Below are 15210 nucleotides of genomic sequence, written 5' to 3'. Positions count from 1 at the left end.
CGCTCACTGGTGTCTATGTAAAGCTTCGCTCTATGGATATTAGACTGGAGTGTCTCTTGGATAATGATGATGATATTGAGGAAAATAAAGATAAGCATAAAATGTAAAAATGTGCCAAACCAATCCTGAAGCTCCCAGACCTCAAAGTGCTGTGGGATTCCCTGATGTGACCGGGGGGAATGCTTAATACAGCAGATGGTACCTGGTGGAGGATGAAGATCCCCAAGCGTCACTGTAGTGAACTCCTGGAGCGGGCACTGAGCGCGGCCGTCACACAGACCCAAAGCCGGGTGGAACTTCCCTACACCGGGTCGCCGGATCTTCCGCGGTGATGCAAGGATCGCGTCACCGGAAGTGACAATCGGCTGATGGGAAGCCGGGCTGGTTAAAGGCATCAACACGCACGCTTTCTGGTTGCCGCAACTACATGTTTCGCACGCATGCGCTTTGTCAAGTTGCGGCAACTGGCAACCAGAAAGTCTATAAGGCCGGACTGGTGGGTGGGCTTACAGTAGCTGACCAATTATAAACTAAGAAAAAAATCAGGAAGAAAAAGGATAAACAGGAAATGGTGCGGGAATCACAAAGCAACCTTGAGGATTAATATACACTGCTAACAATTACAAAACATTAATTAAAAAATACCATAAATATTAATTTTTTTTTTTTAAAAAGCCATAAATGCAGAATAATAAAAATGCTAAATAGTTAATAAAAAACCTTTTTGTCAAAATCTTATATTAAAATCATCCATAAAATACCCTCGTCATAGTGGACCCATATAAATACATACGTTTTGTATAACCATAAATATAAATACAGGATTAAGAACAGATAAAAGGATAAAAGCAAGGGAAGTATGTTATGTCACCACTCTCCTATGGGGCCAAAAGTGACAAATATCAGACAACGCTATTCATTTCTAACTCCTCGTTCAAACCATTGGGAGCCAAGGAGTTAAATTTATAAATCCAAAAAACCTCCCTTTTACACAAAAGGGAGTAACGCTCATTTTCTGTTAATGTGCTCTTTGAGATGGTTTCAATGGCCATGACCTCAAGATATTTAAAATTCTTATGCATTTTTAAAAAATGTCGGACACTGTTTATCGCATCCTTTTTGGATGAATCTGCGATGTTTGCCTATGCGTTTGCGTAGGGTACGCATAGTCCGCCCTACATATAACCCACAGGGACACCTTAACACGTAAATCACATATTCTGTAGAGCACGTGATAAAGTGTTTGATGGAATAAGTGTCACCTTTTGTTGTCAATGGAGGCGCACGCGTGAACTACAGACTGACACGTTAAACACCCTCTTTTCTTACATTGAAATATTCCTATTCTGTTATCAAAGTAAGACCTAATGTCATGGAGGACCCGTGATTGTGTTTTCAGCTTACTGAGGGCCAAAATATTTTTGGTGGTTCGTGCCCGCTTAAAGGTGACCTGTGGGGTGGGGGGTAGAATGGGAGCTAATCTGTTGTCGAGTCGAAGAATACTGAAATGTTTTTTAATAATGTTGGAAACGGCCCTTTACTGATCATTAAAGCCAGTAATAAACCTCAGTATTCATATTGTCATTCTTGGTACGTTTTCGGAACTGTGCGGGTTCCAGGTGTGCCTGAGTCACTTTTAACTAATGATGGAGGATAACCTTTTATCTGAAAAGCACTTGATCATCTTGGCTCCTTGATTGCAGTAGCCAATTGGGTCAGAGCAATTTCTCCGGAGCCTATGAAATTGGCCCCTGGGGATATTGCGCTTCCACGCTGGGTGATGACAGCTTGTGTAGTGAAGATAAGAATTACCACCAGTAGATTTGATATGATTACTACTAGTGATAAGAGGGCCATCATGGGAGAGAACTAGGTCCAAGAATACCAACTCCTTGGGGTCGATCAGACGTGAACGAAAGGCCCAAGGAGTTGGCATTACAATGGGCCACGAAGGAGTTGAACGTCTCAACACCCCCGTTCCAGATGAGAACAATATCGACAATACATCGTCCATAATAGACGATATGACAAATAGGGATTGTGGTTCCAAATGGAAAATTCCTCCCATAGGCCCATAGTAAGATTGGCGTAAACTGGGGCAAAATTAGCACCCATGGCTGTGCCCTTGATTTGTAAGTAGAACTGTTCGAGATAAGAAAAATAATTATGCCGTAAACAAAAATCAGTACAGTCAACAAGAAAAATGGATTGTGCAGAATTAAAGGAGTCTGATTGAACCAAGAAATGCTGTATGGCTCGGAGTCCTATATCATGTGGTATAGAGGTGTACAAGGATGTTACGTCAAGGGAGGCCCACATGTAGTCATCCTCCCATGTGTAGGATCCCAGGGCGTCAAGAACTTGAGACGAGTCTCTGATGTATGATGGTAATTGACAAACTAGCGGTTGAAGAAAGGAGTAAATATATTTTGACACTCCACTAGTAAAACTATTAGTACTAGCCACAATTGGCCTCCCTGGTGGTTGTTGAAGTGACTTATGTACTTTGGGTAAGTGATGGAAGTAAGGGGTACTGCATTCCCCCGGGAGCAAAAATCTCCTTTCTTTGTCATTAACAATCCCTTGGCGCCATGCTTTTTCTACCAATAGTTTTAGTTCTTGTTGAAAGCCAGGAAGTGGATCGCCCGTTGATCCAGTTTGATATAAGTATCTGTATCAGCCAACAGGCGACTAGCTTCCTGAAGGTAGTCTGTTTTATTCTGAATCACCAAACTACCCCCTTTATCTGCCTGCTTGACAATAATCTGTTTATTGTCTAAGGTTTTTTAGGGTTTGTTTTTTTATCTTACTCAAGTTTCCTTTGAAAGGTGTCCCTAGGTGATTTGCAAAGTCTACTTGGAGACAACCGTTTCTCAAGTCTCTCGTCACTCAGATTTGCCATTAAAACATGCAATGGACAGCTGATTCTCTCCTTTAAAAAGGCATGGGATTCCACCTCAGCCAGCTATGGCATCCGCTGTGGTTGCAAGGCAATTGGAGTGCTGGTTGGAACAGCTTAAAGGGCATGTGGAAGCGGGGACATCGATTTACTCAAATCCTTCCCATTACTGTTGAAAGCAGTCAAGTATATGGATGATGCCTCTGCAGAATCAATTATGTCTGCAAGGTCATCAGCATTGGTCAACTTGGCCAGACGCGCTATTTGGCTCAAGACTTGGTCAGGGGACTTGGCTGGCTCAAGACCAAATTGTGCAGAATTCCTTTTCTTAGGGGATTTCCTGTTCAGGCCAGATCTGGAATCAGTCCTGGATAGAACAGTGGATGGAAAGAAAGCCTTCCCTTCTAAGAAGAAAAACGCTTCTCAAAAAAAAAAAAATTGTCCTTTTTTCCTCTATCCCACAGAGGGAGAGCAGGATCAGAACACTAGGCGTTGGTCCTCTCACAGGGGTAAAGGAAAGACTGCGTGTTCTTTAGGCCCCTGAATCAAGCCGCCAACAGTATATAATCTTCCTCCCACCGGGAGGAGGCTGTCGTCAAATAACCTTGTCCATTCGTCAGGAACATCTTCACCCAAGGCTACAACCTGGAGTTCTCGCAAACTCCTCCAAGCAGTGTTTTTTTTTTTTTTTTTGTCACTCCTCTCCCAAGAGATGAAGAGAGCTTCTGCAATGATGTCCCTTTTTACAGGAGCTGGTGCAGCAGGAAGTTGTATCCCTAGTCCCCAGGGAGCATGAAGGCCGGGGCTTTTGTTCTTGTATCTTTTTGGTAAAGAAAACCTCTGGCAAATTATAAACCTAAAGATTTTAAAAAAATCGATTACAGTACAAACCTTTTTGGATGGACACAATCTACTTCTGTCCCAAGGGTGTTTCATGACGTCATTAGATCTGAGGGATGCTTATTTGTACACCTTAATTGCTCAGACGTATCCAGTTTCTCAATCTCGCTGTCAACTTGGGGGACTCTGTTTGACATCTGCAGTTCAGGGCTCTTCCCTTCGGTCTGTCTTCACCCAGAATGTTCACAAAAGTAATGGCAGAAGCGCTGGAACCACTGAAACCTGCAGGAGACCAGTCCCACCTCAAGAACTTGGGATGGCTCCTAAATTTGGAAAAAGCCAAATTTGATTCCAGCGCAGGAGATTTTTTTTTGGGGGGTACACAAACCCAATACTTTTAGGGTTTTTCTCCCCAAAGAAGAGGTCCTCCAGTGGGTCAGATTAAGACCAACCGGGGGCGTGTCCAAGATGGCCACCGGGATGGACGCACTGTAGTGAAGCTCCAGGCCTGCCGCCCATTTTTCCCTCTGTCTCTGCAGCCTGTTGCCCTACTTGCTCCTGAAGAGTCCCTGTGGGGTGGTGTCCAGTGGTGGAGGGGCCCGGTGTCTTCCTCTGGTGATCCGGGAGTGGATTGGGCTTGCCTGCAGCCCGCGGCCTACCTACCACGCCGCCGCCTGTGAGCCCACCGGGGCCTAGTGGCGCCTGTCATCCGGTGCGGACCGCACCCCGCTGCTGGCTCTGAGGTGCTCCAGCTGTCGGCCCACTGCCGCAGATGTCTGGATCCGGCCTCCCCGGGGCCCCACGGATCAGGTACCGGTGCCTTCTTCCTATCATCCGGCCGCCATCTTGCACTAGGCCCGGCGCCGGCCTGCGGCCTGTACTCCCTGCCGGCCGCCTCGGCGTGGACCCCGCCGGGCCTGCTGTGCCCCCCCCCCTTGGATGAGGAGCCATCACACAGACTGCCGGAGGAGCCGTGGGCGGACCTGTCCCTTCCCTCCCGTGATCGCTGCTCGCTGGCGGCGGGCCCTGCGTCAGCTCTTAGTGGGGACATCACCTACACCAACTCCATCCAATGCCGCAGTGACCGTCCTGACCTCCCTCTGAGAACTGCCTGTCCCTCTGTCACTTGCATGGTGTTGCCTGCAGACTGTTGCTCCCGCTTTGCCATGCTGCCTGCAGATTGTTGCTACTGAGTCTTGCTCCCTCTGTGCTGCCTGCAGACCGTTGCTCCTACTGTTCTGTGCTGCCTGTGGACTGTGCCCTCACTGTATTGTGCTGCCTGCAGTTCATTGCCCCTGCCGGAGCCTGCAGACTGTTGCTCCTACTTCATTGTGTTGCCTGCAGATTGTTGCTACAGATCATTGCTCCCTGTGTACTGTGCTGCCTGCTGGTCATTGCTCCCACTGCTCTGTGCTACCTGTGGACTGTGCTCTCATTGTACTGTGCTGCTTGAAGACTGTTGCCCCTATCGTTCTGTGGTGCCTGCAGCTTGCGGTCTTCTTCCCCACTCCTGGTTCCGGATTACACAGGACCGCAGTCTTCCTGGAGTGTCCTTTATCCTTCTATGTCGACTCGGGCAAAGACTAAAGACTCGTCAGCCCCACGGAATTCAGCAAAGGCGGGTCCCGCACGTGGAGTGGCGGGCGGCGCGGGGTATCACCCGGCTCCCCATCTCAACATGGCGACTCAGACCGAGAAGGAGCCGGCTCTGGTGGAGCAGGATAATTTTGCTGCACTGATGCAGGCCATCTCTACCTGCCAGTCTACTCACTGGCAAAATAGACTCTGTACAAATGGACATAGGCCTCATCCGCAAAGATATGGACAAGTTCCGTGGCCGGCTGTCGGAGGCCGAGCGGCGGGTGGGGGAGGTGGAAGATGTGCTCCATTCGCATGAGGCCTCCATCCGCGCGATCTCCGCTAGAGTTAAGTCTCTGGAGGCCAGAGCTGAGGACGCAGAAAACGGGAACCGGCGGAATAACTTGCGGATTGTCGGACTCGCGGAGGGGTCGGAGGGAGCTTATACGGTGTCCTTTGCTGAGCGCCTCCTGCGTGCCTTGTTATCTCAGGCCCAGTTCTCTCCCTTTTTGTACTTGAGAGGGCGCACCGCATGCCGGCGGCTCGGGGTCCCCGCCGCGTACCTTCATTCTTCGCCTCCAATTTTAGGGACCGTGACTTGTTGCTTCGGGAGGCACGGAAGCTGGATGTCCTGAGACATGAGGCCGCGAATATCATGATCTTTCCAGACTACTCCATAGACACACAGCGTCTCCGGCAGTCTTTTGACCATGTCAAGCTGCAACTTCGCAACCGCAATATCAAGTACAGTATGCTGTTTCCTGCCCGACTGCGAGTTCAGGATGGCGAATCGGTGAGATTCTTCACTCCCCCGGAAGACACCATGCACTGGCTGGAGACGCTTCCCCGGGCATGGTCTCCACGGCCGTGAGTCCCCCTGTGCGCCCTCTGCACTCTGGATGACACGTTGTTCACTGGGGGGGTGTCCTCTTCCCATAGGCTTGGAGACTCTTCTACGGATTACTTCCCTGTGCCTGGCTGGATTCTGCTGGTCTTGTCTTGTGGCCTTACTCCAATGACTACATGGGGACCCCCTTCCTTCCGTTCTACTGTTTGCAACCTGTTTAAGCTCTGTGCCCCCCTTGAACTTTAGGGGTGAAGTTGATGCCTTGATTACCTGTTCTGCAGAGACCATCTATCCTTCAGCTGATGGCGGCTCCTGCGGCCGACTGACTATGCAGTGGTGATACCTGTTGGTACCCCTGGTGCCCGCTGGATTGCGACACCCATTGGCGGTTGCCTGTTTGGTTTATTGGGAATGCGCGCACACCCAGGTTTGGGGGGGGGGGGGATTTTGTGCTGTTACGATGCCTTTTGTAATTTGCATTTGGGGTGTTTTTGTTTTCTGTTTTTCCTGTTTGCTTTCAGCTGTGTTCTTGGGGGTTTTTGATACGGTGTATGCCAGTGGTGTCTATACTTTTTTTCAAAGAGGGCCAGATTTGATGAAGTGAACATGCGTGAGGGCCGACCATTTTGCCTGACATTTGAACCATTAAAATATATAAATATATATATATATATATATATATATATATATATATATATATATATATATATATATATTATATATATATATATATACGCACGCACACACATCCATCCATGCGCACACACACATATACCATCCATACACACACATAGATAGATATAGGAAATAATAAGCATCAGTACTTTATGAATAAAATCACACTTAGGCTCCATGTACACGGGAGGCTCCATGTACACGGGACGTTGTTAAAGTCCCTTGAATGCTGGAATTTTTTTTTTCAGGGCGTTTGAAACATCCGTTGTGTCGTGTTTGCACCCGCGTTTAGCGGGCGTTTGCATTTAAAACCATTCCTAGAGGTCAAAAAAATCTTTCCCCTTTAAAATGGAAAAACGCGAGCGCCAAACGCGGGTCATCGCATTTGGCCACGTTTGGTCGCGTTCGGCTACGTTTTTGCGTTTGAAACGCCGGGAAACACACGTTCGAACGCAAAAAATTGGGTTCCAAAAAACGTCCCTGAACTCAACTGCCTGCAAATGACTGTAAACGACCCTGTGTACATGGACAGATAACATGTAGGTGGGTTCAGGGGCTTCTGAAAAAAAACGCCCAACTGCTCCTAAACGTCCATTCACAACGTCCCGTGTACATGGAGCCTTACAGAAACAGGCAGTAGGATTGTAGAAGTGACGCCTCCTCGGTCAGCTCCATACATACATACATACACATACACACACTTACAGAAACAGGCAGTAGGATTGTAGAAGTGACATCTCCTCGGTCAGCTCCACAAGATCCTTGGTCGGCTACTACAGGTGGCTGTGTGCAGTGAAGGAGAGAAGGCGAGCTATTTTCAAATTCTTTCTGCACTCCCACGCAGTCGTGGGCAGATGGAGCTGAGCGGAGTGGGACTCGGGAGCTGCCGAGAAAGGCCACAGGCCCCGTCCCCGAGCCATCGCATCGGGGCAGGGATGTGAGGAGTCTCCGAGAGAGGCATTTTAAAGTCAGCAGTGTCTAAAGGACTGGCCGCAACTGGCCCGCGGGCCGGACTTTGGACATGACTGGTGTATGCTCTCTGCCAAGGGGGGTTCGGTGTTCTATTTACTATTCTATGTCGGTTGGTCTGATCAGCTCCTGGGCTTGCTGGGGGGTGGGGGGTTGCCCCCTCCTGGGGTCTGTGGTGGGGATCTGGAGGCTTTTATTTTTTCCAAATTGCTACTATGGGTCCCGTTTAATGTAATTTCCTGGAATGTCCGGGGCTTGAACTCCAAGTTCAAGCGGTCACTTGTTTTTTCCTTTTTGCAGCGACACTGCCCTCATATTTGCATTTTGCAGGAGACCCAACTGGTGGGCAGTAGGGTGCTGGCGCTCAAAAGGGCCTGGGTAGGGTCTTGCTACCATGCCACCTGCTCCTCCTATTCCAGGGGGGTGAGCATCCTGATCCACAAATCAGTCAGTTTTTTAGCCTCCTAGATCTTCACCTGGACCCTGAGGGGCGGTATGTTTTGCTCCACGCACTCTGTGAGGGGTTGGAAATGTGTATTGCTGGAATATATGTGCCTCCGCCGGGCCAGCTTACCCTCCTGCAGCGGCTGACTCCGCTCTTGGCTCTGTACCCGGAGGCCTGTCTGTTGGTGGCGGGAGACTTTAATATGCCCCCCAACCCATCGCTGGACAGGTTTGCTGGGGGGGGGGGGGCCCTGTGGATTCTCCCCCTTTTCTCGGTGGGCGGACGCCCTGGGATTGGTGGAGGTGGAAGAACCCCGGGCTGAGACAATATACCTGCCACTTTTGCCACCTACTCGAGAATTGACCGTGTTTACCTCTCGGGCTCCCTGCTTGCAGGTACCCGGGAGGTATCTATTTTACCTCGGGGGATCTCGGACCATGCCCCTATCTTTGCCCCTTTGGGGATAGGGGTGGCCCCGGGGGAGGGCGTTTGGCGGTTATCTAGGTTTTGGGTTGATGATGAAAGGGTTGCCCCGGTTGTGTCTTCCGAACTGCTGGAGTATTGGATACACAATGCTGACACCGCCTCTCCTTCGCTGGTTTGGGACGCTTTCAAGGCTTGTACCAGCGGGCGATAGGACGGGCTAGGAAAGAATCTGTTTTAGCATTTGTCGAGCCACGGCCCTGGAGCTGCGGTATGGGGCGGACGGAGACTCGAGCATGTATGCGCTGCTGCAAGCGGTACATCGCGAACTAGCGTTGTTGCGGGCTACGGCATGTCGGAAGCGCCTGTTGTCACAATCGCAACGCGTCTTTGAACAGGGGGAGCGGGCAGGTCGTATGTTGGCATGGTTGTCTCGGGAACGTTCCCCCCGCGAAGCTGATTGCCAACATCAGGGATGACGCGGGGTGCTGTCACTCGGACCCCTCTGCCATTAATGCCCAATTTGCCAGTTACTATGAGGAACTTTATCGCTCTTGGGTGACTTATCCCCCCAGAACACCTCACGGCTTATCTCGATGATGTGGAATTTCCGCAACTGTCAGGGGAGGGTAGGAATAAGTTGGATAGCCCGATTTTTTTTTTTTTTTTTTTTTTTTTTCCCTTAAGGAACTGTCCACGGCTATTGCGGCTCTACAACCTGGTAAGTCCCTGGGCCCGGATGGGCTACCGGTGGAATTTTACAAATCCAACTTCGATTTAGTGGCCCCGCGCCTTCATTCCCTGCTGCAGGGTGCCCTGGATACGCATTGCTTACCCAGTTCTATGGCGGAGGCAGTCATTGTCGTCATACCTAAACCTGGGAAGGATCCGGAACGCTGCTCGTCATATAGACCAATTTCCCTCCTTAATGTGGACGCCAAGATTCTGGCGAAGGTCCTGGCGCACCGTTTGAACTCGGTTATCTTATCACTGATCAATGGGGACCAAACGGGATTTATGCCGGGCAAGGGGGCGGACATCAACATACGTTGCCTTTATACCCACGTTTCTCATGCAGCGTTGTCAGGCTCGGCTGGGGTGGTGGCCTCTCTGGACGCGGAGAAGGTCTTCGACTCGGTCGAGTGGGGATATCTTTGGGAAGTCCTGCGTCGCTTTGGCATCGGCCCGAAATTCATCTCCTGGTTGAGACTGCTCTATGCTGCCCCGCGTGCTAGGGTCCGTACCAATAGTTCCCTCACCCCCCCCCCCCCGTTTTCACTGCATAGGGGGACTAGGCAGGGCTGTCCACTATCCCGGGTCTCTTTGCCCTGGCGGTGGAACCCCTGGCTATTCTCTTGGCGGTCGACTCCCGAGTTGGGGGGGTTGCAGGTGGGCCCATTGTCTGAACGGCTCTCGCTGTACGCTGACTATGCCCTTTATCTCCCGGATGCAGCGGGATCCCTGGACTTGGCGTTGCAGATTTTTGAGCTGTTTGGCTCATTCTCGGGGATTCGCATCAATTGTGATAAATCCCTACTGTTTTCTCTATCGGCGGCTCCGCCCACCTCCTCCCCCGCTTTGCCCTTATGGTGGGTCACGAAATTTCGTTACTTGGGCATTGAAATACAGCGGGACGTGGCTAAATACCTGGATGACAATGTCGCTCCTATTTTGCAGGAATTACAGCTACGCTGCCAGACTTGGCGATCGTTGCCTTTGACACCGGTGGGAAGGATTAATTTACTCAAAATTATTTTTCTCCCTAAATTTCTTTATGCCTTCCGTAATACCCCAGTCCCTATACCGTGCGCCTTTTTCCGGCAGTTGGACAAAGTGGTGATAGACTGTTTGGGCGGGGGCCGTCCCCAGGGTTGCGAAGGCTGCCCTGCAGCTCCCGTTGTCCTCGGGTGGGCTGGCAATACCCAACTTTCGCTATTATCGGCGGCGGTACTGGTCACGGTAAGATGGTGGTTCGCACAGCCCCGGGACAATCCGGCGGTGAGTCTGGAGGCAGTGATTATGGGCTCTTACACTGCTCTTGGTCACTTGGTATACCGTGGCCCTGGGGTACATCAACAGCTGACTGTCCCTATGAGGACAACAGTCAGGGTGTGGGGACAGATGTCGGCTGTGGTCAGTGACCCAGACACGGTCTCCACGCATACTCCGATTTGGGGTAACCCCAGGCTGCGGCACCTCCAGTCCATTCCGGACCCAGGTCTGTGGCACCGGTTCGGGATTACAAGATTGCAACAGGTGATGCCGGCGGGTGTGCTTCTCCCGTTCCCGACTCTTCGCTCTTCCTATGATCTTCCCTCCTCTATGCTGTTTCGCTACTTACAGCTGAAGCATGCCTTGCAGAGCCAGTATCCGCGGGCTGTCACGCTGGCCCCCAACACTGTGGAACGGTTCCTGTCAACTCGGGGGGGCTGACCGCATTCTCTCTTCGGTGTACCTTAGGATCACCTGTAAGGTGGATGGGGCTAGCCCCCGCCTTTACCCCCTTTTGGAGGGAAGACATCCCGTCCCTCGATGAGGAGGCCTGGGAGGAGGGGCTGGGTGGTTATATTTCTGGGATGATTTCGGCCAGGGATCGTTTCATTCAACTTAAGTTTCTCCATAGGGCCTACTATACCCCTCAGCGAGTGGCCAAGAAATACCCCGGTAGTTCGGATGTATGCCCCCGGGGCTGTGGGCAAACTGGTACCTTCTTCCACATGGTATGGTCCTGCCCTACTACTAAGGGGTTTTGGTGGGCGGTGGTTGGTGAACTTGAGGGTCTGGGGGTTCATGGCATGGTCCTTGATCCCAGAGTCTCATTGCTGGGTTTTTGTGATTGGTCTCTCACAGGAGGCATATGCAACTTTTTATATTTTATCTTCTGTTCTATGCCCGGAAAGCGATATTGCTACTCTGGAAATCGGCTGATCCTCCGTTGCTGTCTAGGTGGCGGACCCTGGTTGACTGTCTTACTGCTCTATAAACTCACCTACATGAGCAGGTGTTGCCCTCAGAAATTCGATAAGGTGTGGGGGTTGTGGGTGAACAGTCTAGGGCTGGGATAGACCCATCCCCTCCGCTTTTTTTCTGTCTGCTCTCTTGACCTCCTTTCTTTTGCCTTGCTACATTTGGCCCCCCCTCGGGACCCTCTTCTCTCCCCCCCCCCTCCTCTCCTCTCCTCTCCTCTGTCTCTTCCCCCCTTCCTCCATCCTCCCCCCCCCCCTTTTTATTTTTCCTTTTGGTAGACCCTTGTCTGGGTGGTGCCCTCCTTCACTTGGTGTCCCTCTAACTGGGGTTGTTAACAGCTGTTGGCTTTTATGGGGTGGATGGCCCTGGCTGGGAAGGTGTGGCTGCTTGGGTGGGAGGGAGTTGGTCCTCTGAGCTGTATTGTGCCTCTGTTGCCTGTCCGGGAGATCTTTTGTTACTGTCTACATATGTTTTGCCTTACTTTTTCTGCCTGCCTATGATATTGTCCAATGTGAACACAGCACTGTATCCTTGTTTGTGACTTGTTTTGGAAATTAATAAAAAAGTTTCTGTGAAAAAAAAAAAAGATTAAGACCAACCAACCTCAGGGTATTGGTCCGGGTAGCAATGGCAGCTTTGGGTTTGCTTACCACATCCATTCCGGCCATCCAGTGGGCCAGGCTACACTCCCTCTCCAGAGGGATATTTTTCAGAAACGGTCACATCTACAGCCCCTAGAGAAGCCGATCAGTATTGCTACAAGGTTGAAAAGGGCTCTGGTGGTGGCGAAACCTGGTCAATCTGACAAAGGGCCTGACGTGATCTTTTCCCGTAAACAAACGGCTGATCACAGATGCAAGTGCGTGGGGCTGGGGGCCCATCTAGACGACTGCCTTGGACCACAACTCTTTGTGCAGTACAGAGACCAGGAATTTGTCCAACTGGCGGCAGTTGGCCATTTTTCTGGGTCTCCTATCATTTCAACAAGCTGTCAGGGATCAACATGTTCAGGTTCTGTCGGACAACATGACAGTTGTAGCCTATGTACCAAAATGGGGGAACAAGGAGCAGGAGCCTCTTGGCTCTGGCCATGCGGCTTCTTGCATGGATCTAGCCATGCAGCTTCTTGAATGGGCAGAACAAAATGTGGCTTCTCTAACAGTAATTCAAAAAAAAAAAGTTCCCAAAATCTCCTGGTAGTTCTCCTAAGCAGGAAAAAGATAGTAGAAGCAGAATTGAGCCTAAATCAGGAATTCTTCCTGATGGTTGCAGAAGTATGGGTCAGCCTCGGGTCAATTTATTTGTGAGCCAGCAAAACTCAAAAGCGCCAATATTTTCTGGGTTTCTGAAGACTTCTTAAGGGCCTGGGGTCTGTCAGAGAAACGTATTTCCACCCTTTGTAGTAGGAAAAAGGTGACCAGAGCTATCTACATGAAGGTGTGGAAGAAACCAAATTCCTGGTGTTCTTTTAAGAGACTTCAGGTTAAAAATTTTAGTTTTGGAATTCCTCCATGAAGAATGGAGAAGGAAGGAGCTGGCGGCTTTTTCAGGGTGTGTTTGTGGGGTGTTTTTTTTTTTTTTTTTCAGGGCATTGGCACGAAATAGGCCAGTGACCTTGTTGGGTTTTTCCTTAGTTTTTTAGTGAACCCCTGTAACACGAGACAAATCCCATCTCGGTTTGATCCCTTAGAGGAGGCTTCTCTGAAGAGTTTAGTTCTTAAAACAATTTTTCTGGTAGCAGTTGTCGCCCCCCCCCCCCCCCCCCCACCGGGGTAAGTTACTCGGCTATACTCTCCGGTAAGTCTAAGCCTTTCAGGACAGCAGCCTACTACCCTCCTAGGTTTTTTTTTTTAATTTTTTTTAAGATGTGACTTAATAGCCTGCTATGGTTGATTGTTTTATGTGCTCGATTTCCCAGCATGTCAGAGGCTACTCTAGAACTGAAGGCATGGTGGTTTAGACTGCAGTGGTTCCTGGAAAATTCAGGTGGAGCTACGCTCTTTCCAGGTGCGGTCCTGAAAGGCTTAGAAATAGTCGCTGGTAAGCTTTTTTTTTTTTTTTTTTTTTTCTCCTCTGGTCCGACAGGTGTCATGATTGATGATGGCTCTACATCGGGGGGGGGGGGGGGGCAGGGGGGTGTGCACATGTTTTGAAAAATCCCTTTTTTTTTTTTTTTTTTCCCCTGTTCTTTGTTTTTTGTTTTTTTTCTCCTCTGTTTGGGAGTTCTTGTGTGAACCAAACCGGGGAGGGGGGGGGGCTTTGGGGGTGGTGTTCAGCCCATCACTAGTGTTGAGCGCTTGAACTGGGATATTTTTGTGGTTTGTGTCTGAATACTTTATGCATGTATTGTATAATTATGTGCGTGAAGCAGATTTAGTCATTGATCAAATTGACTCCTAAATGTGTGTCTTGTTTTCCAGCATCTGTGGAAAAGCCCAATACACGCACCAGACTCCGTTCTTTGTCTTCTTCTAGCATTACACCAGCCAAAAAGAGGAAGAGCCCTAATAAACGGTTTCCACATGCAGCCAAACATGCACTACCGGACCACACTTTCAACTACATTCCATCACGAAGCAAGGTCCCTCCATCCTCTTCTACTCCATCTTCCAGCCACTTCTCATCCATGAAACTCCCTCCTTCTACGCCTCCTTATCTAAAAGAGTTGTCTCAGACTATTTCCTGTATCCCTTCTGTTCATCCTCCATCTAAGGATGTACCCATGCTACCACCTCATCCCCAATATCTTTATGGAATAAATTCCAAAAACCTTGCGCTCCATCCTACCTCAAGTAATAAAAAAACTACTGCAATGGCTAGTTATTCCTTGCCGCCTCCTAATCCAAATAACACTGCAACTGAAGTTGAGTCTTTGCTACGGTCCCCACATTCTTTCCCACATTTTGAGAGAGATTTTACTGGCTCCCTTTCTCCTATACTCAGTAATGAGTCTTCTGTTCTAAAATATAAAGATGTACCACCTTTTCCCGATCCTCCTGCGTTTTCTAAAGGTGTAATTTCAGAAACTGTTATCACTCCTCCCTTGTCTTCAGAATCTCTACTGCACACAGAGATCTCCCATGGAACTATACCACCTGCTCCTTCTATTCCATTTAAGTTACAATTTGGCAATAACCAAACTCTACAGTCCCCTAAAGAACAATTATTGTATAAGGGCTTCGACCTACAACTGAATCCTCATGCTGACAATCTTGATGACTCTGCTGCAGAAGAACTGGTGTTTGCTCGTAAATATCTTGGTCAACAAAATGAACAAACATTGTACTTGGACCAAATCAGGCAAGGCGTGCAGTTGAGATCGGTAAGCTTTAATCTCCAGTCCCCTATATGTGTATAAAATGGATGTATATCAAAAAAGTGTGTTTTTTTTTTTTTTTTTTTTTTGTTTTTTTTTACACCAGCCTAAAAATGTTTGCATTTTGTAAATCGTTTCAAACAGGTAAAAAATTAAAGTGAGAAAACTGAAGAAACCTTTAATCAAATCAGTATTTGGTAACTGCCCTTTTTTGCTTCAAACAAACAGCAATTCTTCTAGGCACACTTGCG

General features: G+C 49.2%; 1 protein-coding gene across 1 annotated transcript in view; it reads left to right on the top strand.

Moving 5' to 3' along the window:
* Window positions 1–14837, top strand: part of LOC309561638 (uncharacterized protein) — a gene marked incomplete at both ends in the record, with an annotated part of 62957 nt that extends 48120 nt beyond the window's left edge. The window contains 2 exons of the mRNA XM_082265635.1: window positions 14064–14359; window positions 14697–14837. Of these exons, the coding sequence (XP_082121761.1) occupies window positions 14064–14359; window positions 14697–14837 (437 nt within the window). The remainder of the gene's footprint in view (window positions 1–14063; window positions 14360–14696) is intronic.
* Between the last annotated feature and the right edge of the window lie 373 nt (window positions 14838–15210).

This window comes from Pelophylax lessonae (assembly GCF_965119305.1).
Source record: "Pelophylax lessonae genome assembly, chromosome: 8".
In the NCBI taxonomy this organism is placed as follows: domain Eukaryota; kingdom Metazoa; phylum Chordata; class Amphibia; order Anura; family Ranidae; genus Pelophylax; species Pelophylax lessonae.
This window is presented reverse-complemented; position numbering and strand designations above follow the sequence as displayed.